Genomic DNA, 23,098 nt, shown 5'->3' on the forward strand with positions numbered 1-23,098 from the left:
AGTTGAACAAAAAATAAGATATTTTGAACAATGTTGGTCGATGTTGTCCATTGATATTTTTTTCCAACAATTGAAGTCAATAGAGAATGGGAAGCTTGTCATGGAGAGTTGCTTTCTGCCATGTATTTTTGGACATCTTTAGGGGTGCATAATGGACACCAATGCAAATCATAACAGAAAAAGTAGACCGTTTTATAGTAGGACTGATATATTTTGAAAAAAATACATCTTAAAAACACTCAGAAAAAAATCTATACTAGCATGTAGATACCTTTATAAAGTTTTTTTGTTAGTCTGAGAATTTTGCTTGTCTGAGTATGGATGCAGACAGAGTGGATCAGATAAATGAACCAGCTTATCTGTAATGGGTACACAGACTTTTAATTTCAGTCAGCCAGCCTCAGGGCTTCTGGTTAATTGTCATCCCATACAAAATCACCTAGTTTAAGATTTGATCTTTTAAAAAAAACTGAAATCTTCACTGCCTGGCTGAGATACGATATAAAATGAGTATCAGAGCAAACAAGAAGCATTGCATTAAATTCCTTTTTTCTGCACCATATCTTTAAAACATGGAAATTAATTTTACCCCAGTATTTTCAAAAGAATTTCTGAGCTAGCCATGGCAGCTGCTAATGACATCAGCTGAGTTTAAATTGTCTTTTAGTTGTCTTTAACCTTCTTAATAGAAAGAAGAAACCTTATAAAATTGAAAATAGTCACATTAACCTTTCACCAGAAGTTCATCATTGGCTGAAAAACACTAGCTGTGCATATAGCCCATTGACAGTGTTTCAACGAGCTGCCACAAGAAAACATTTTCATTTTCTTCTTTATTTGTAGCGAGTGCATATGTGATGAGTGTATGATAAATCAACAGAGATCAATGGGATCCAGGTTCTGGTGTCCTAAGGTCACAGATTGCAGTGCACCTTTCGACACTCTTTTATTTTAGCTGGTCAATCAGCATGGTTTTAGTGGGGTTTGGCCATTTCCAGCCTGATTTCCGGCCATTTTAGGCTGGAAAATGACCAGATAAAAAACGATTGAGCAGCCTGGTTTAAGGTTTAAGCTGAGCAGCTGGTTTTAGCTGGAATGGCCAAAACCCCTCTAAAACCAGGCTGGCCAACCAGCTAAAGCTAATAACCAGGCTTGTCTGGTTTAAGCAATTTTTTTTTTCAGCAGGGATGCTTTATGGGTACAATTAAGCTTTCCAAAATGTCTTATTTTACACCACACGAGGGGGAATACATTGTGAGATATTTTTCATTTTAGGGTGAACTATTCCTTTAATGCTCCTGGTGAACCGGATGCAATTCCTGCTCCGTGTCAGTGTTGACGGTACGTGGCCAATGGCGGACGAAGTCTGGGCTTTGTCTCAAAACCATAGCCTACGTTTTGCACAAATACACTACAAAACTAACCATATAGTCGACGGTTTTTAATCGTGCGTGTTTTTAGACCCTCATGACATCCGCTCCCATCAGCATGGATGTGAATTTGACCATCTCCCTGATGCGGGGCCAAATGGGCGCTGTTATCGAGAAAGCCGTGAACGTCGCGGTAGAGACCGTTTTGGGAGAAATGATCCGGGTAGTCGGACTCAAGTTTGAGGAGATCAAACGGGAGATGACCGCTAAAGAGAAGGAGAATGAGAACATTAGAAGAATGTTGGAGACGTCCAGATGTCAGATGAAAACTATGCGCAAGTACATGAACGTCATTGCGGCTAAAGACCCCAATCATAGACCGTACCAGGCAGAAGGAGACATGGCAACATCCAGCCCCGAGCTTCACTGCAGAAGAGCGCCGACCAGTACTGTGTCCGTGTGTGCTAAACCTCAATACCCATGTCCCAGACCCAGAGTTAATGTAGCCGGGCCTGTAGCTGGACCTTCGTGGGCGAGACAGCAGCATCTGCACATGTCCAAAGAAACACCAAGAAATGACAATCACCTGGCTGATCTTCATATTGAGGAGATCCATGGACCATCACCAGCTCATAAAGGTATAAACCTGTGGTAAATATGAATGAGTAATGAATGTTTTTCATATTGCCATTACATATATGCCATAATGTGTTTTAGTGATTAAATGAAAACCATGTTTAATGTTGTCACTGAATCACAACCAAGGTTAAGTCAAGTAACGTTAGCTTTAAATTGTATTATTTTGATACACCAACTAATCGAACCAGCGGTTTATCAAGATTTTTTTCTCTCTAACTGAGATGTTTTCTCAGATTTACAGACCGTCTTGTTTATACTGTACAGGAAGTAACCATTGTTTTGGGTGAACAGCTGCACAAACGTCTCTATGTAATGACATTTGGCTTGATGTGCTAAATAAGTAGGTTTGTCAGTCACAATTCTTTTTAAAAGACTGAGTTTGAATAGTCACATTATAAATAGTCAATTTCAGTACCAAAGTAAAACATACTAATTGAACAACTTACTATTTTAATTAACAAAATTAAACAACTTTTAAAAGATGATTTTGATCAAAGATCATGATCAAAACATCAAGTCATTTTTTAAAAAGTTTTAATAAAAATCTGGTAACACTTTATAATTACACATTATGAATCATTTATTATGCATTAGCAAACAGTTAATTCGTTATTTGTTAATCATTAACTCTACATTAATAGACGTTAGTAAGTAGTTTATAAATACAGCTACAAATGCATTATTCTTGACTTAAAAGTAGGCCCACACGGAATCTGCGCAGTCAGAATTCCGCTGATTTTTAGCCCATAATTCGTTTTGTTCACTTGAGTAATCTGTATTTACTCAGTTTTTAAATTAAATACAGTACTATTATTGACTAATATGAAAATGTTCATCTGCATTATGTACAATGCAGTTTGTACATGTTTGTTAATGATTAAAGTATTGCATAATTTACAAACTAGTTATTTAAGAAAAGTTGGTGGTTTTTTAAGATCATTACAAATGCATGAGAAAATGATTTATAACCTATTTAAATTAACATTCAATTATCCTATTATTCAGTCATATACTAATAGTTATTTTGTATGTTAATAAATGCTTTGTTAAATCAACTTCATCTAGCTTTGTATGTAAAGTTAGGACTTATGCTTTATAAAAACCTTAAAATTGACAATTAGAGGCTCAGTTAAATTCTGAACAGGAAAAAGAATATAAATGACTTCTATATCTATTCATCTGTAGATACACAAATGAAACTGTATCAAAAAAAAAAACTAAATCTTTGCACTCTTATGTAAAATAAGATTACAGTACAGTTTAAACTTCTCTAAATAACATTGAAATGTTGTATCATAATAAATTGTTAAATTGTTAACACTCCTGTTTTTTCGGCAACGTTTAAAGTTTACAGTAATTTTATTTTTTAGATACGATTGCAAACATTTACTGTTTATTTGATACTGAGCCTTTAGTAGTCATTTATAAGGGATTTACAAAGCATGAATAGTCCTCACTTTAGATTAGGTCACAAAACTGGATGAAGTTGAGTTAATAAAGCATTTATTAACATACAAATTAACCATTACTATATGCCTGAATAATAAGAATTATAAATGTTGATTTGAATAGTTTATTAATCATTTACTAACTCATTCTGAATGATTCTAAAAGCCACCAACTATTCTTGGATGCAAATGGTTTGTAAATAATGCAATACTAAATTTAACAATGAAAAATTAATAAGTAATAAAGTATGAAAATACAATCATTAAGTACATTATGAATGTGCTTAACGTCAAGAATACAGCATTTGTTTCTCTATTTAAAAACTGTATTTATAAACCCCGTCTATTAGGGGTGGGCGGTACACTAGTGTCATAGTCATCACCGGTGTGACATTGCCCCACGACATGGATTTTCCAATACCGTCAATACCATAATAAATCAATTATATTCTTTGAACGGCTGCATTTACATCAATAATAGCTCATTCTAAATAATAAGGCATTAAATTTTCTTTAGATGTTCAGTTGTGGTTTAAATACATGTCCTTGCCTTATATCTTGTTTATGTAAATAATAAAGTAAAACATATTCATATCAGCTTTGCCGATGGTAGGTAAAAGAGGAGTGGCCATTAAACGACTAGTGAAACATGGTGAAGAAATGTCGGGTCTGTAGCTTTTACTATCTGAAAAGAGATGAGTGGAGTGTCAGAACCAAACGGTGAGACAGAGGAAAATGCAAAAGGGCTAAATGGCTACCTGCTGATGTTAACGGCTGACAGTGACTTTGATCCACTGGAGTGTTGGCTTCTCCAATGTTCCCACTTCCCGCGCATTAGCCATCTGGCTAAAAAGACTTATGCATCCCAGCCACAAGCTCACCCTCCGAGCATGCATTTAGCATAGGGGCAATATTGTAACAAGCTCCAGGGCATCACTGAAGCCAGAAAATGTTGACAGGCTGGTGTTCATGGCAAAGAACTTGAATATCTAGTTTCATCAGAGTTCAGATGAAGAGAGAGTTAGTTTTTGTGAAAAATACACATTATGACACTGTTCTTGTGTTATTACACTGCTATTTTTTGTTTTGTTGTACATTGTGAAGTAAGATCTTTAGGTTTTATTTTTGCAAAATATCTATGTTGAGAATGCATAATACTCTCCCATGTCTCTTTTTGATCAGGATACCTATCATTTATTTATTATATTATAAAAATATTAACTTTATTCACATACTAAAGGGACAGGACAGGGTACTGCTCCCAAAATGTACCAAAAAAAGCATATTATACCATGATATTATACCATCACCGTTCAAAAAGTGAAAAACACTGTGATATTAATTTAGGTGATATCGCCCACCCCAACGTCTGTTAATGTAGAGTTAATGCTTAACAGATAATGAATGAACTATTTACTAATGTTTAATAAATGGTTCATAGTGTGTAGTTAATATAAAATGTTACCAAAAATCTGAAAACAGTTATAGTACAAAAATACATACAACCATTACGCTTATAATTTTGTTAAAAGCTATATATTGGTAACATTTAATTTATATAATCCCTGTTGTCTTGTGAAAAAATGTTGTAATTTATTAAACGATGCTACATTGTTACTAATGCTACAACCTCACTGTAAACAGCAACAAAAATGAAGAGAATATATACACTTCTACTAAAATGTTAATTATTTTACTTTTTTTAGTTTTTCATACAGATGACAGATATTTTGTGTAATTGCTAAATGAATTATTGACTTTTGTGATCTTCATTTGCTTAAATTTAAATTTAAAACAGCATCTTTTCTGCTGGAAATATTGTTGTCCTAAAAAAAAAAAAAACGTAAATAAAAAAATCGCACACACCTTAGAAACGGGATTGCAGAAAAATTTAGACAGTTTTAAAACCCTGACTTTTCCAAACCGCAGTATACCCTGCTTAACAGTTATGCATGTCAGGGCAGTAGTTGGCATATTAATATGTTCCTCTAGCTATTAGGAAACTGACTGTTGTTAAAGCGAAATCAGAACTTTAAAAGACTAACAATGTTGACTGAATTGTATAACAGGTTAAATTATTGAGTAAACTAACAAACGTGTATCAATGCAAGTTTAGTGTTTTATTGACTATATTACAACTGGTTATGATGGAGATATTACTCATTATTATTTCAATAATCATAGAGTTTCTTAGAATTTTACTCAACTTAAGCATAAATTGACTTTTTTGCAATTTATTTATTTTTCAGTAGTGGAGAACTCAAATCGTCATCTGATAGACAGTCAGGGGCTTCTGTCTGAGACCAGTGATCCAGTATGGGGACAAAACCCTCTGGCATCTGCTGACTCTAGACACACAGACATACCAGACAGCAGCGTCCTCTCTGCACCCATGATGGTGGATGAAAGTATGCCATCCCAAACGACAAACACAGGGGCTTTTGGAGCACCATTGATGAAGATCAAACAGGAGGATGCAGAGGTTGAAATAGTCTGTGTGAAGGATGAACCTGGAGAATCCGGCAGCGCATCAAGGCTTGAATATCCCAACGCTGAACTTAATCAAGTTGGGGAACCAGAGTTTGGGGTTCCACTCGATCTGCCTGCACCATTTCAAACTCTTCAGAGTCCAGGAACTTCCACCGACCTCAACATTCCAGCATTCATCGGCATGGATCCATCCACCTGTAAGTATAACATTAAAAATTTACAGTTTTATTCTTGCCTGCTTGTAGGGCTGTAACGATACACCAAACCCACGATTCGGTTCGTATCACGATTTTTGACCCACGATTCGGTTCGTATCACGATTTTTTTTTTTCGTGTGGGGTGGGAAAAAAAAAGATTTTTAAAACTATTTTTCATTAAATAACATTTGAAAAATCTTTATAAACTAAACATCAAAGAACAATATTAACTATGCAAATTATTAACAATATAAATAGCCATATATAAAATAAATACATAGCCAAAGCTATATCACTTCTGTTTTCTTTGTAACAAAATACTGTTGTAAAACCAAACAGAACTAAACTCCATTGTGTAGATGGTTGAAGCATGTTGAAAATTATTTTTCAATCAAGTTCTCTTACATATAAAGTAAATTAAATGGCTACTAGGGATGCTCATTTCGTTAATTTTGCTAACCGACAACCGCCACTCATTAATCGGTTATTAACGGTTAACTGGTCAGATTACTATTAATTTTATATTAAACAAATTGACGAGTCTATTTTGTGTCTGACACATTAAATATTGCATTTTAAAATACTAATTTATTTTTATATATTAATAGCGGAACAGAACAACAGAGCATCTTCAAGCACCTGCAGTGTTTAGCACAGAAGAGCAGAATAATCTAAATAAAATGAATAAAATAAATAGGACTGCCCTAAATTATTTTCTCTTAAATAATTAATTTATATTACAAAACGAAAATACTGACTGATTCTTTTTAATAACCGGCATGGGCTTTTTTTTCCGATCATATGTTTTTTTTCTTTCGTCAAATAAAAATAGCAGACTTCCTCAAATTGCCCGCTCCACGGAAAATATGCATTTATTTAATGCCCTGCTGTTATTATTATAATCACAAAACCTTTTACATTTTTAATAGAAATCATTATTTTGAAGAATATGTCCTGATTTAGCCTATGGTTTCCTCTCTCTCCCTCGCGGTTCAAGTGCGCGCGCTGCGTGATGTAAAGACAGCAACAACGCGCGCATATGTAGACTTTTTGTAAACAGTTTTGTTGTTAAAATATGATATTGCATTAATCTGCGTACATGCTTTAAGCTGTAAAATAAAAAGTAAAGCCTATTTGTTGCATTTATTACGCAGATCCAGGTCAACATAAGCGCTGGTTTAGCATCAACAGGTCTGTATCAAACAGCAATATTCTTTTTCCATTTTGCTTCTTTGGCAAATGTGTCTGTAGGCACGGGTTACACGTTATGGTCCCGCAAATTAAGTATGCCTTGCAGTTAAACAAGTGGCCGAAAACGAGGCGCACCTCACTGCCTTTATGTTGACAAGGAAAAAAGAAGAGGCGCGGTCCTCTTATGAAACGACTGAATCAGCTGGGTATCGATTGTGCAAAAGTGTTGCTGTCTGTGTTGTTACAATTGTAATATTTAATACTATTGTGACATTCAAGATATATATTCATACAGCTTTGGATAACTTAAAACAACGATTAGACCATCAGAGCGGTGTTAATGCGTACTGAAGTAAAGCGAAACGGCTATAAACTCCAGCAAGATAGAGTGATTATATGCAAAGTCATATACCTTTATCTCTAAATAAAGTATAACTATAGAAACTGTGTTCATCTTAACTTAAAGCTTCGTCGTGTTTTCTGACCTCACGTATCGCGCACCTGTCAGTCAGCACTCTCAAAGGTTCAAACAGAAAGCGCACAACACGGTTACAGAAAATGCATGGCGCTCGCCAGATGTGAAGAATTAAACATCTGCCGGCTAAACAGAGCTGTGGTGAAAGTCAAAACCTCTAAAACAGGCCATTAATTTCTGATGAAACATTTGTCCAACAACCAAAAAGTTTTGCGCTGTTACCTGACATCTGGTGAATGCCCATCCCTCTCTGCGCAGCCACATTAACAGTGTGAGCAAATCATCGTACATGCACTGAAAATCCGGCCGCTTTGACAGCATTGGCAATGTTTCTGGCGTTGTCGGTTGTCAAGCGGGGTTAAGTTGGTTTTGTTTTTGATATTCTTGACACATTCAGACGGTCCCTTACTAAGAGCTCCGTGCGAGCTCTCCCGGCTAAATATTGCGAGGGCTTAAACGGAGCAGTGCTTGTAATGTCGAAAGAAAAAAAGTGTTAATTAGCTCAACTTTTGCAGGCATGCCTGACGTTATTGGAAAGGTATCACGGGGTGTGTCGCGATTCTCCCTTATCACACCGCGACACAGGATCGTAGATCTGAGTGTCGCGATTTCGATTTAATATCGTGTATTGATACAGCCCTACCTGCTTGATATTGAATTCAAATATCAAATGTAGGTTGCTTAGAGATTAGTTTTTTATTTAATACATGCTTCAGAAAATAAATCCATAAAATGTTTCTTAATGCTTTAAAATCTCAGACAATGGCTACAGAAAAAGGTATGAAAAGTGTATACAGTAGACAACATTCGAAGTGGTTCAAAACCTTTCATCAAAGTTGTCCTCAAACTATTGAACAACACTTAATCTGGTCTTAGGACAATTTTGATATAAAAAAAATTTGATCCACTTTAAATACTGTATATTGTACACCTGACAAGAGATGCCAAAAGAATTACAAAATTAATGCATTTTGAAATGTCCTCCTTATGAAACATCATAAACAGAGCTGTTATAGGTCCAAAAAGTTTATCTTATCTGCCAAGAAGTTCTCTAGAGTTCTGCCTAGAAGCATCTCTACTGAAACCCAAACCTTCTGTCAAATCCCTCCATGTTTTTGAAGCACCACCAGCGTTTGTAATTTTTCAACTTACAATCCACACATAACCGGCAGACATCAGTGTCTTTATTGGGATTCTCAGTGTTTACCCTTTGAGGAGATAAATAAATGTAATGTTGTGGTCAGAGAACATTAAACTACAGTAGTCAACATTTAAAGTAAATCCAAAACATTTGAGACTACAGATGCTATGCAGATGGTGGCACCAGCACCTGAATTCAGTAATTCTAAGTGTTCCAGACTTTTCACCTGACCTCGCAGCACTGTATAATATGAAATAAATGGGAGGAAAAAATAGCAGCATTATCAGTTATACCACTAGTATAACTGAAAGCCAGTATAAGAATCATTGCTTTTCATTTTTAACATGCATGATGTCATCGAGAAAGCATATCTAGCATCTGACTTTTAGAAACAAGTCTGTAAACAAACAAAAGGACTTATTTGATACTGGCAGTCTTGCTATCAGAAATGTCCAAGTTTCCTCACAATTCCACCTAGCAGCACCAGTACCATGATCTTCTGTTTGACTAAAATAAATTAAACGTGCTAATCTTTCTTTCTCTGCATCATCATGAAGCTTCTCAGGTGTGGCACTGGTTAATATTCAAAATGAAACACTCTACCAGATACAAAAATGTAAAAAATGCAGGTTGCACACGATTCCTTCATGTCGTCCCAACAAAAATCGAGTAAGTTATCTTACTGGTTTTTACCATTTTAAGTTGATTAAACATAAAACAATTAGGCTATCCAATTTAGAATTGTATGGTTTGAGCTCAATATAAATAAGTAGTTTGAACAAGCAGCAAAACATTTATTTATTTATTTTTTTTTGTGAAGATTAATTTTAATGTCATTTACCAAACCATCACAGCCTACGTCAATGGTTTGTGCCAATTATCAAGCTGATATTGTGTAGGACTAACCTTTAGGGTTGGGTCGATAGACCATGCCATCGTCCCAACTTAGGCCCCGTTTACACTAATACATCTTAGTTTTAAAATGGCCTTTTAGAATGAAAATAATCCACATCCACACTGTATTTTACCTAGCATATCTGCCCTCCTTCCACACTACACCGCTGAAAACGCACATCACATGACCACACACACACACAGACACTAATAAACATGGAAGGACCTCATACTATATAGGTCACAAAGTAAAAGTGAAAGTTTTGACCTATACTTGGAATTTGTGCTCTGCATTTAACCCATGTGAACACACACAGCAGTTAACACACACACACACACACACACACACACACACACACACACACACACACACACACACACACACACACACACACACACACACAGTCATATCATAAAACGACATTGGAAATCAAGTCAACAGTTTTATCTGATAAAGTGTCTTGTTGTGGTTAAAGGTTTTTGTTTTGATTGCATGCTCAATTATGCAACCGCAGACCTTTTCACCTCATGTTTAACTCTGAACAGAAGTCTGCGAGCCACTGCATGGGTCTTTTCCCTGGAACTTATGGTTTATCATTTTGGTTTTAAAAATCAAAACTTACAGAGATGTGAAAAAGTGCAAAACAAGGAAAGCTAAATTCCAAATCACCTAATTCAAAAGTAGTTCATTACCCTAAAGGTCATATTCCTTTCATACCAGAATAATATACTGAAATGCACATGAACTACACCTTTCCTGGTTTATTATTACTATTATTATTATTAATAATTATATCAGGTATAAACAGGGTACATTTTTGGAGCATTGGAAGTGTTTGAGGCTTTCATAATCCATACATTTGATCGTCAAACATTTCTAAACATTCCAGGGTTGAAATGGACATGATATCAACATTCCTTAAAATACTGATCATCAGTACCAAAAATATAAAAATTCTGCTCACAGCGTTGAGTTGGATCGTGTGATCAAAGCCATGCTGACTTTAAAAAGCATCTATTCATTTGGAATATGGAGAAGCTGAGCAAGTCTTCCTATTGGATTCCTTTTTTCAGACCCTCTAATGGCAAACGCGTCTGCTGAAAAACAGAGAGCGTACAGACGGAGACGGGACGCTGATCCTGCACGCAGGGAAAAGTACCTCATGAATGAGCGAGAGAGATGGAGAAGGGATATTGAGACAGGGAAAAGGAAGAGAATTGGTGACCTGGGTGAGAAGGCTCAGATAATGAGACGCAAACAGTGGAGAGAAGCCAAAGAACGACAGAAGAGGAGGTTTTTCAAAATCATTGCCTCCCCCGAACACAGTCCCGAAGCCAGTCTGATGGCGTTGCTGAACAGTCAGAGTCAGGACGTCCCAAGTGCATGGGAAAATCATCAGAGACTTTATGCAAGCCAGTTTAGGCTTAAAAACGAGGTGGTCAACAACAAAGTGCATCAACTTGGGGATCCAGTTAAATAACTTGTTTGCAAGTCAGTGACCTGCATAATATAGAGATTGAAAAGACGGAGAATCAATCATCGCCATTAAGCCCAGTGACATTTAAATTCACAAAGATGTTTGGGCCAAGCTAAATAAATATTTTACACTTTGTATCAATGAGTTGTGTTTCAATGGAGAACATTTACAAACTGCAACACTTCAACCCTGTTATCATTTTTCAACCCTGTTTTTTTAAACCCTGAATTTCATTCAACCCTGTTACGGTTTTTACATCACTGTGTTTTTAATATCAAGTGTATTTAGAGTGCCTGAATCGGTAATTTTGGTGTTTAATACCTAGGATTACTGAATATTTCCAGAATACTTGATCACTATATGTTGAACACTATTATTGATTCATTTAAGAGTCTTGTTTTCCCCAGTGAATAACATGACTAACTAGGGCTGGGACGATAAACTATATATCAAATCGTAATAAAATGTATGTCAATAACAATTATAACCTCTGGACTTTTTTACTCTATATAGATCTTAGAGCCAAACCCAAAGCAGAAAATGCAACAATGGAAATCTAAAAGTGTCTTGATTTATTAGAGATGAACCGAATTTCGGCCACTGAAAATATGTCATGCCGTTTAATGAACCCTCCAATTTTTGTGGCTTCAGTCATTGTTGTGGTACTCTTTTAAATCTGGAAGCATTAACAACTTATATCAAAATGTATATTGTTATTAGGGATGCAATAATTTTAAATTTTATTTGTATGAATATAGTCTGAGGAATAATCATGGTGTCACGGTTATCAGAATTATAATGCATTCATTAATTTTTAAAACACTGCTAGTTTAGAAAATCACATGAAAACAACTTATTTTAAAGTGTTGTTTATTGCTGCACTGTAAATTAATAATTTAGCATAAAACAGTAAAAAAACTAACTATAGTCCATTTTACTTTGGACAAAAATATGTGAAAAAAAAAAACGTTTTTGGCATTTAAACATAATAATAATTTTACAATAAAAAAATGACAGCAAAATAAACAAATAAAAAAAGAATAAATTAAAAATGTGTATTTGTCTAATGTAAATCTAAGCGTCATATTAGCTGAGTATTTCCCTGAGTATTACAAAACAAATGTAGTCAAAGGCTGCAGAATCTCTGTCTGAAAGGCACTTTTGATCAACTATATTATGCACGTGTTTGGAATTTTCATTTTTATATATATATATATATATGTGTGTGTGTGTGTGTGTTTGTGTGTGTGTGTGTGTGTGTGTGTAATATCTTTTTTATTTAGCAAAAATGTGTATATTCCATACAAAGTATAAAGCTGAACAGTCAGTTCTTGTCACGTGACTCATGTCATGCACTCGCGCCATTCTTTTTATGTGCACCTGGAAAGCGTGAGGAAGTCGTGCCACGTGCCAATATGAGCGCAAGGAAAAAAATAAGGAACTTGCACGCACAAAACACAAAAGGCACAACAAGTGAACGGCCCTTAGTTAATATGCTCAGCCATAGTTAATCCAGAGTGAGTTCGTGTCACCCTCCGTGTACAAGCTTGGAACTTTAAACTAGCGCACAGTTGGACATAACTTTAAGGTGCAGCAGTTTTGTTTGGTGCAGAAACACGGTGTTAAGAAGCCTTTATGATTAATTAACCATAATGAATTAAAGCACGGTTAATAGTGAAATCGGTTATCGTTATTGTCAAAATGGAAAATAATTACTAAGATTGCATTTTTGCCATATCGCCCAGCCCTATGACTAACCACAGAAGCCAGTTTCCGCCTAATAATAATAATAATAAATAATAATTGTGAAATATAAAAAAAATCTAAGTTTTGAGAAAGTTAGAATTGTGATGTAAAAATTTAGAATAGAAAAATCTGTTTAATTGCACACTTTCCAGACCTCTTTTAGTTAATTCTTAATCTCACAGATTCAACATCTTTAAAACATAATTCTAATACTTTCACATTTCTTTCCTTTCTCATAATTCTGATGTTTCTGCTCAAAATTCTGAATTGTGAGAAAGGTTACTTCAATTCAAAACTTTGAATTACGGTATAAACTACTAAGAAGAAACAAAATGTGAGAGACTTGCAACTGCAATAAAATCAGTGTAAGTTGCTGTTTTTTGTTTTTCCCAATTGTATGCCAAAAACAAGCTTCAATAAATGTTGTTGTTACTTTGGACCTAAAGTTGGACAAATATCACTCCCTGAGATAAGCAATAATATTTTAATGAACATTCTAACCAAAAAAGTATCTTTCCCCTTCTCAAAAGGTCAGGCGTACATGGCAGCTATTCAGTTTCTATTCACCACTGTAAAATATTTTAGTTATGTCATTAAAGACCAAATATATTCAAAGCTCATTTATGCATTTTTGTTAGACAGTAAATGAGACTGGTGTAATTTTTTTTTTTTAAATTTCGTGTCAAAAACTACAAAATTTGTTAGCTAAATTAAAAAAAAAAAAACTGCAATTAAAAGAAAGATACATTTTCCCCCATGAGGCTGTTGATGATTTTACACATTGCCAGTCATTCAGTGATGAGGATCACAAGACAAATCAACATAAACAGGTGAGTCTAGCTAATTTACTTCAACTTTAATAGGTTTCTGACACATGAAGATTTCTACCGTTAATACTGTGCTGAAGGACTGTTTTTATTTTTTTTAGGCAGTATAGCATTTAGAAATTGACAGTGATGTACTATTTTGAATAATAATATGGGTTTGGATAAAGGTAACAGGGTTGATGTTTACAGGGTTGATAGTTGCAGATCTGGTAGACAGTCAAAGGTCATGAGAATCGACTTTTCAGTAACCAGACTGAAAAAAGTGGTCAGGGGGTTGAAGTATTCAAATCGGCTCATACTGGGAAAGAGGTCAATTGTATTTTTAAAGATGATGTTGTTGCCATATTGGCCAATTGTTACGCTCCATATTACGTCAATTCAATAAAGATTTGTGGCTGCAACAGGGTTGAAGTGTATCATTCATGTAAACATCAAATTAAATCTAAAAACGCATTAAGAATAAAAGCTTAATACTGGCTTTGACTCAAACATGTATTTGATATTAGCCCACCAGAAATCTCACAGCAATTCGTAACTAACGTGACTAATTTGATGAAATCGTATTATCTCATTCGTACAATTTAATATTATTTGCTTATCCCTCAATGACAGTTGAGTTTAGGGGTGGAGTCTAGTGCCACGCCTCCTTTTAAAATTTGTACATTTTTGTTCAACTGAACTCTTAGAAATTCATACGAATTAACCACTAAACTGAATATATTCAGTTAAAATATATTTTATAAAATATATTTACGTTTCTTCGTGAGATCAATCTGGTTGAAACGTCTTGGACAAAAACAGACCAATAAAAATATCTATTAAACATCTAACTATAGTCCAAAAATACTCAATCAACTGTCTGTTTGATTTGGACTATTGATTTAGCCAAGATGTTTATTTTTGGATGTCTTTTGGATGTCTTTTTTAACAAACAAAAAATGCTTGCTGGGTATTGAGTGAATAAAAGTTGAGAGTTAATGATAAAGTTGTGTATTAAGTTAAAATTTGACACATTTAGTGCAGTTTTATTGTTGCTTTGGTTAAATAGTTCATTTGAAGCATCGACCGTCTAATATATTTACATTTCTGAAATAATTTATCATTATTAATAAACTGTAATGTTTGTACTTTTATTTTTACAGGTCTGTCAGATGCCAGTCCGAGGAGCATAGAAAATAACCAGTGTACAGGTGCGTTAAATGACAATTATCTGAGCATTCATACTGTAAATGTTTACCTTTTAGCAAGTGTAATTCTTATAAAAATTAACCATGGTTATTTATTTTGGCATATTATTTAACATTCGTAATTGCTCACAACCACAGCTTTCCAATACCATGGTCGGTGTAGCAAAATCACGGTTCATTTGTGATTATTAACAAAATAAGTCGTCTTATTTTTAATTTATTTTTTTATAATAGAACCATGTTTCATTTTTTATAAGGATGGTGCGAGTAAATTTACCTGTGCTCTTGCAGCAGTGGAGAAGGCTCTTCTCGAGTCTCAAGGAGAAATGGAGTGGAAAATCAACCGCCTGACCACATTAGTTCAATATCTTGTTGGAAACACGGTCCAGCCAGAAGAAGAGGAAAACGACTGCATCTTGCCTGTGACGTCAATGGAGGATCTGGACTTGCTGGAGCAAAGACTTGTGGACAGAGGGGTGATGCAAAGATTGGTGAGTTTATGTAATTAAGCAACAGACCGACATTCTACAAAAAAAGTTGTTTATGATCTGTATTTCTGTTTTTAGGTGAACAGATTGTCTGTTAGCGGAGGTCAAACCATGAAGAAGACCATAGGGAGAATTTGCAACAAGGTCTTAGCATTAAACGTGGCCAAACAGCTCAACTGGTGCGGACGAGGGGACAAACGAGGCTTGAGAAAAACAAATATTGGAGCTGTAATAATAGGTATGTCCGAATCAACATCTTTATTTAAGAATCGAACCGTGGCTCACTGGATTTTTATAATTGTGTATAGACTACTCCATAATATCAGATTGATCAATGATATGTTGGTTTGTTTAAATGTTAAACTCAATTTTTTTTGGTTTGAACCCACAGCTGCAGCGATGAGGAACAGTGTTCTCCAGAGTCCCACAGAAGCAGAAGCAGAGAAATATATTAAAGATTACCTGCGTTTGGCTCCAGGAAGGATGTCTTCTTAATCTGCTGTCAAAAAAGTTACCCGTTTTTGTCCACGTCGTTTGTACAAGAAAATAAAAACAATGTTGTATCCTATTTCATACATGTAAATCGATTAAATACCTGAGCTGTTGTTCAGACATGTTTGAGAGTAGCTGATTAGGGTTGTTTGCGATTGCAAAGTCTATCGTTATTTATTACATTATTTATATAGTAGCACTTACTCAGAATCTGTGTTTAAAAAAAGTCTAATGGATGTCCAGACATAGATGGCTAAATCCGGGCTGCCAATGAACATCTAATAAATGTCTAACAGTAATTTAGCCAAGACGTCTACATTTGGATGTCTATTAGATGTCTTTTTTTTAACACAAAATAGCTTGTTGGGCTTTAAAAAGAATAAGGGATTTTATTTAATTTCAATAATTTTTAAATGTCTAAATAATTATTGCTTCCAAATGGATGAACCCCAGTGGTTTGAAGGATCAATTATAAAGATTTAAAGTGACCATTTGGTTGCACTGTGATATTTAAATAGAGTGTTTTAATAGGTCAACAACTGTTTGTTTATCTAAAAATGCCTCAATATTATTTTGTTACACTTTTACTGTGTGTCTTCTGTAGGTCATGGTATAAATGCATGATATTCACTATTTTTTGTTCACAAAACCAAAATAAAATTGAAGGAAACACATTCTGTGCATTTGTATTGGTTTGAGGTTTGATGAAAACGAGTTTCTTCTGTTGAATATTCTGAAGAATCATAGTTGACTTCCATAGTATTAGGAAAAATTACTCGAAGTAATTGGTTGCCAGCAACCCACATTTTCAAAATATTGTATTTTGTGTTGAACAGAAGAAATAAACTGAAATGGATTTTGATCTCTTTAATGTGTTTGGAATTAGGTTAGCGTGTGAAGCCAAACGCTAACCAAATAATTTGATTGCTTTGTATCAGAAACTTGCTGAGCAAACATTGATAAGATGTAAGAGGTTACGGTTATCAAGAAACTGACAGGATGTGAGGTTACAGTAAGCAGTCAAAACAGTTTTTGAGAGAAAAAAAAGCTGACACGTGAAACACTAGAAACCATTGTTTTGACCACACGTAGAAGATGTGTAATACATGGAATCGCGATTTATCAGCCAGTTCTTGAGATTCACTTGAAATCTTTAATGTGATCTTTCGTGCCACCCTGCGACTTAACTAAAAAGAAGCAGCTTAAACAAAATTCCAGTGCATCTCGTCAAATTCAGTTCAATTCATCTTTCTTTCTATAGCACTTTTACAATGTAGATTGTGTCAAAGCAGCTTAACGTAGAAGTTGTAGTAAATTGAAATTAGGTCAGTCCAGTTTTCAGAGTTGAAGTTCAGTTTAGTTCTGTTGTGTAATTTAAATTTAACAGCTGAAAGTCCAAACACTGAAGAGCAAATCCAATGATGTGTCCCAAACCAAGCAAGCCAGTGGCAAGGCACAAACTTCACTAATTTATGAAAGTAAAGAAAAAAAAAACAGACTCAGTTGTGCAAGACCAGTTGTCTTCTGGGCCTGTTTTTTTTTTTTTTTTTCTCCCAGGTGTATTTAATGAGTTTCAGTTTGGTCAAACATTGAAGTGCTTCAAATACACTTTTAAATAATGGTCCATTAATTAATCTAAGTTAATATATTCACTAACATGAACAATACAGTATTCTTCTCTGTTAACATTACTGAAAATAAAGTTAATTGTTAGTTCATTAACTCATTGCATTGTGTTAACAAGCACAAACTCATGACAATTTCAGTTATGCATCAATAAATGATGAACTATAATTAATAAATGTTACACAAGATTATTGTATTACCTCATGTTAGTAAACACATTAACTAAAGTTAATGGATTATTATTTAAAGTATTACCAATAATTCTTTTAGAAAAATAAATATTTTCAATTGAAAGGTTCTTTGGGGAACCAAAATGGTTCTTCTATAACAGGGGAGACCAACCCTGTTCCTATTGACCTTATTCTCCTATGCGGAAGTGTGTTTTTGCGATTCAGTCGCCTATGGGAGAAATGACTAGGAATAATAAAAACCGCAGAAATGGTCAAACTACTTGCTCTACAAACAAGTGTTTGCATGATTATACAGACAAAGCAGAATAATATAATAACAAAATATCAAGTTGCAACATCAGGCAGCAAAACAAGCTGTTTTTAACGTCTAAATATGAATGGAAGGGAATGAGACCAGAAGTCTTGACCCAAAAAGGCTGCACCCTCTTATACATGAAGAATAAGGTAAATAGATCTACTTTCCTGCAAATTTCAGTTGCAACCCGTATCAAACACACCTGCCTTTAATTATCAAGTGCTTTTCAGATTCTAATTAATTGGTTCAGGTGTGTTTGAGCAGAGTTGGAGCTGAACTCTGCAGGAGGGTAGATGTTCAGGAACAGGGTCGAGCTCCCCTGTTCTATGGCATCACTGCAAAATCCCATTTGATCTTTTAACAATTATACTTATAGACTGCCATTGTTTGCAAAAGTGGCTAAAAATTAAATATTAAAAAATGTATTTATTAAATGTCTTTCCTCTGTGCCTGTATTCAGATGAGGAATCTCAGCTGTCTGTGACAGGGGTCCAAAAGCAGGTACGTCCGAGACGCAAGGACCTGAACCTGTATGAAGAGTACAAACGCAGCCGAACTCTGAGAGGCCGGAACACAAACAGAGGACGCACTACAAACCGGCGACGCGAGCTGGAGCAGACTCTACCGCAGGCTCTACTGGCCGACCTGGTGAGAGAACGAAGGGAAAAAACCCGTCTTCGAGTAGCCCGCTGGCGTGCCAAACGCAAATTGCAAGCCTGTCTGATGGCCTCGCAGGCTGCTCAGTTTAATGGCACCTCTGGACAGAGTTCGCCAGCCCAGCGCGGAGGCCTGATCTCCTGCCGCAGGAGAGGAGGAGGGGTAGCACAGCGCGGTGGGCTTGGGTTGAGAAGAGGACTGGCAGAAACTGGCACATATAACCTGCTGCTGCAGCTGGGGCCCAGTTCTGCCCAGTCGGTACCGCCACGCAGCATCAATGAGGGGGTCATGCAGACCGCTTCATCAGTGATGGCACCACACAGAACTACTGTAGCTAGATCACCTTACCAATAATTCACTGGAAGAAACACACTAATAAACATAATGTCATTCTGATTTTGACACAATCTGTTTGGCAGTGTCTTGGCGATTTGGAAACAGGAATGGGAGTGGAGAAATAAGATTAAGTCTATTTTAAAATTTGTGTAATAGTGCATGACAGCAATCATGTCCGAGATGCTTCTTGACTGTGGAAGGCTGATGGTGCCAAAATGTATGATGTAGTTCAACATGTAATTGCATGTTAATCTGAAAAAAGGTGTCATGGTGATTTGAAAACACAATTAGCATTGAGAGACTAGATTTAATCATTTATCTAAAAAAAATTGTGTCAGAGTACATACCAATTAAAATGGTCTCTATGATGCTTCATTACTGTGGAAAGCCATAATTGGCAAATTCCATTTTAAAGCCGAGGTCACACAGTGCTGCGAAAAAGGGTGGGATAAACAAGATGATTAGACATTAATAAAGCAAACAACTGCTCCATATTTTACATTTCTGTCCTGAGGTCAAGTTTTGATCTTCAATTGGTCTCACACAATCACGTGATGCTATTTTTGCTGGTCAGAGTTCATCAAGCTTAAACTTTGCAATGCAGAGCAAGTGTTTCAGGTTTGCCGCATTCATATGCATATAAATGGAAGTCTATGGGGCGAAATGTGCAGTGTGACCGCAGCTTTATACACAATTACAGGTTTAGGCTATATACTAGAGCTGCACAATTAATCGAAAAAATATTGTGATCTCGATTCGGCCCCCTAGACGATCTTAATCCAGCATTTCTACGATTCTGTCAATCATATTTTCAAGTTCAGGAGGGAGGCAAAGGCGGCCGCACAAGTCTTCACAATGTTTTACGTACAATGTTCAGCAATGTGGACATCTCCAAATGGTGTTGAAAGAGTCACATGCTGTATTTATAATATATAATTCACATTAAAAATGTAATTTCTGTCTTTATGTAATTTTGTATTCACGGCCGCAAAATCACACGTGACGAGAGCTGACCGTCAGCTGTCACCACAGGGCGGGCACACGCCTGCTAGTGAAGTCTACTATAGCGGACAGAACCTCCATAGGCTGTGAATAACAGGTAATACAGTTGTAAATAACATTCAGTTTGTGGCACAGAGTGATCGTTTGGGAGCCACGCGGGAACCACAACAAAACCAAAAATATTTAAAGTCCGTTCAAGTCTACCATTCCAAGTCTATACAACATTTAGCATTTTAACCAACAGTAGACCTACACAAAGCCTATGGCTGTTTTACCATATGTTTGAGAAATAACAACAATAATAGCATACTCGAATTACCCTTTATTTTACATGTATAGAATTGCAAGAAAATCAAGATCTTTATTTTAGGCAAAAATAAATAAATAAATAAATATCGCAATTCTCATTTTAGCCAGAATCGTGCAGCTCTACTATATACTATCAGCTCGATTATGACATCTGTTTAAAACAGGGTGTCATCGTGATTAGAAGTCGCAACTGGTGTCGAAACGCAAGATTAAAATAATTTTAGCTCACACTTTGTCTCATGGCAGACGACAACTAACAAACCAAAGGACCAAAAACATGATGATTACATATTAACACAACACAATTATGTATTACGCCTTAATTTGACATGTTTTGGCCCCAATGGCCTTCCATACACAATGTCCCCAAAAAAAAGACACTTTCTAAAAACCTTAATCTTGTAAACCATTCATGTAATCATACTATTTAAAAACGTTCATCATGTTGATTTAACTGATAGCTTTCTGGGGTCATTACATTTAGCATTTTATGTGACATTAGAATAATTAAATCCCCCAATAAACTGACCCCATTATGAAATAGACACAAAAGAACATAAATATTTCTCAAGGATATTGTGGTTGTCTGTGTTCTGCACTCAGCGGAAACAATGTCCTAGAAAATAACGTCAGGCCAAATGTCCTAGTTAAGTTGGATAGCTTGTTTGATTATTTTTTTTTTAAAGGAGTTTTTTTATTTTTAATATTTTTACCATTGTGGTCTATTATATTTCTAGGAAATATTGTTGTTGGGTATAAATGCCAGAGTGACATTTGTAAAAAGGAAAAAAAATGAATGCTATTGCTTTCTAAATGAGCACACGGTGCAAATGTGCTGTATAAGCAGATTAATGTGTTAGATTTTGAGCAGCTATGCGGTTTAACAGACTATGTAAAAAGTGGTGAATGCTGTTCATAGTTTCTGGAAATGAGTCTCTGTTTTGGCAACTGATGTTATGAGATGTTTTGGTAAGAAATGGTGTGGAATGTTTTACCTACAAATTAAAGTGGAAAAACTAAGACCTAGAGTTGAATCAGTTTTGGTATTGGTTCAGTTATAGCTTATTGTCACTTTTTTTTTTAAACCACTGTGTCTTAAAGTGCAAATACAGTATTGTGAACATTCATTTCTTAATTTAGGACCTTCATCAACATCATGTAACTGAAGTACTACAGTACATTATCTTCCTAAAAAGAACTTAAAGCTACATATCTTTATTGGAGAACACAAATGCTACAGTTTATAAAGTACTCAGCAAAGTGACTTTTCAGTGGCTGTAACTCCTACTACATACCAATTTAAGGCAATACACAATAAGGACTACAAAGAAATGTCTGTAACATTGGTAAATTTACTTTACGTTGGGTTAAGCTTGTTGTTTTATGCAACTGTATTCACATAAATCGTTTTTTAAGTTACAGTTGTCATTTCAAATGCTACTATTACATTTTTTAAATCAGTTTAAAAGAAAATCCAACCATTTTCTCAATGTAGGATGTAATTATTACAAAACAGCAATTGCATAATGGTGCTTATGCCCTAATAGCTTTCCTATATCTTCCAATTGCTATGTTCAGTGTTTTCTCAAATGTTCAATGTTGTGTCACTGTTACATTTCTTGCTGTACGTTAAATAAAAACATAAAATTGTTCCTTAAAATCACCAAATATTTTGATGTTCCTGAGTTATCTAACAACCGACAGTGCAAGTGTTTAAATGTGTGCTAAAACATTACATTTGTGCTGCTCTCCATTGTGTCCAGTGACTTTATCCAGGTGTTTTTTTTTTTTTACCCATTGACTATCTTAGTACTGAGCGCCCCTGGAAGGGTGTAAAAGAGCAGAACCAGGAACAAGGTCAAAATCAACAGCACCAGTCCAGCTATGATGTATTTCTTGTAGTTTCCCCAGATCAGGTGAAAGAAGCACTTGAAAGGATTCATAAACCAGGAGAAGGATGTGTCTGGACGGCTAGAGAAAAAGACAAAGTTTAATATTAGAAATGTTTCACATGTACAGCAAAGTGTATGTTTTATCGAGTTTACTTTGTCTAAAGTAGTAGTAAAGCACAATAGTACTCGTCCTATGTTCAGCAGCTCAGGTTGTGGAAGTATTTTTCCCTATCATTTTCTTTTTCTCACAGGGTTAAAGAAAAGCTTAAACAGGGAATTTGCGGGGTCTAATAAAATCTTAAATCTCAAAAGCAAAATGTTATTTAAAAATAAATAAATAAACAGATAAGCAAAATGTTAGGCCTCACAAAGTCTTAAAGGGCACCTATTTTGCCCCTTTTTTAAGATAAAAAGGGCACCTATGGTGAAAAATCTCTGTGTTGGTCCTCTCCATTGGAAATAAAACTTGCCTGCAGGTCGCACAACAGAAGCGCTGTCGCACCATGCAGCACCATGCATTTTAGAATTCTAAACACAGGGTACACACATACCGGCACTTCAAGTCGGCGGCTGTCCGCAGCGCCCAGCCACAATTCGGGACACTTCATGTTTCTGCCGCGCCACAGAGCGCCATCTGAATAGTTTAATTTTAAATAACATGCGAATGTGCATGTCTGAGTGTGCTGTGTCGCAGTTTTGGTGCCTCAGTCAAAGTTAATTCAGTATG

The 23,098-nt window shown here is 35.4% G+C and overlaps 2 protein-coding genes and 1 long non-coding RNA gene across 13 annotated transcripts in view; 1 reads left to right on the top strand and 2 right to left on the bottom strand.

Moving 5' to 3' along the window:
- Nucleotides 1-816: 816 nt before the first annotated feature.
- Nucleotides 817-1,912, bottom strand: LOC137496458 (uncharacterized). Its single transcript, XR_015499268.1, has 2 exons — nt 1,756-1,912; nt 817-1,636 (listed from the first exon to the last, which is right to left on the bottom strand). It is a non-coding gene; the product is annotated as an uncharacterized LOC137496458 (long non-coding RNA).
- On the top strand, nt 1,332-22,147 carry si:ch211-67e16.4. Of its 10 annotated transcripts, none has more exons than XM_087267587.1 (6): nt 1,332-2,008; nt 5,707-6,144; nt 15,039-15,086; nt 15,375-15,574; nt 15,650-15,809; nt 15,963-16,737. In XM_087267587.1, exons 1-6 carry the CDS (start codon nt 1,468-1,470, stop codon nt 16,064-16,066), a joined length of 1,491 nt encoding a protein of 496 aa, XP_087123713.1. In that variant the 5' UTR covers nt 1,332-1,467; the 3' UTR covers nt 16,067-16,737. The 10 variants fall into 10 exon arrangements, with proteins under 10 accessions (XP_087123713.1, XP_087123714.1, XP_087123711.1 ...); XM_087267588.1 differs by having other exon boundaries at nt 5,710-6,144; XM_087267585.1 differs by lacking the exons at nt 15,039-15,086; nt 15,375-15,574; nt 15,650-15,809; nt 15,963-16,737 and adding an exon at nt 18,636-22,147.
- The window catches only part of fer1l6 (fer-1 like family member 6), a 43,468-nt gene continuing 42,034 nt past the window's right edge, over nt 21,665-23,098 (bottom strand). For both annotated transcript variants that reach the window (XM_087267578.1, XM_087267577.1), the window contains one exon: nt 21,665-22,450. In XM_087267578.1, the coding sequence (XP_087123704.1) occupies nt 22,270-22,450 (181 nt within the window). In that variant the 3' untranslated portion in view covers nt 21,665-22,269. The remainder of the gene's footprint in view (nt 22,451-23,098) is intronic.

Source organism: Danio rerio, chromosome 9 (assembly GCF_052040795.2).
Source record: "Danio rerio strain M-AB ecotype USA chromosome 9, GRCz13ab, whole genome shotgun sequence".
Taxonomy (NCBI): domain Eukaryota; kingdom Metazoa; phylum Chordata; class Actinopteri; order Cypriniformes; family Danionidae; genus Danio; species Danio rerio.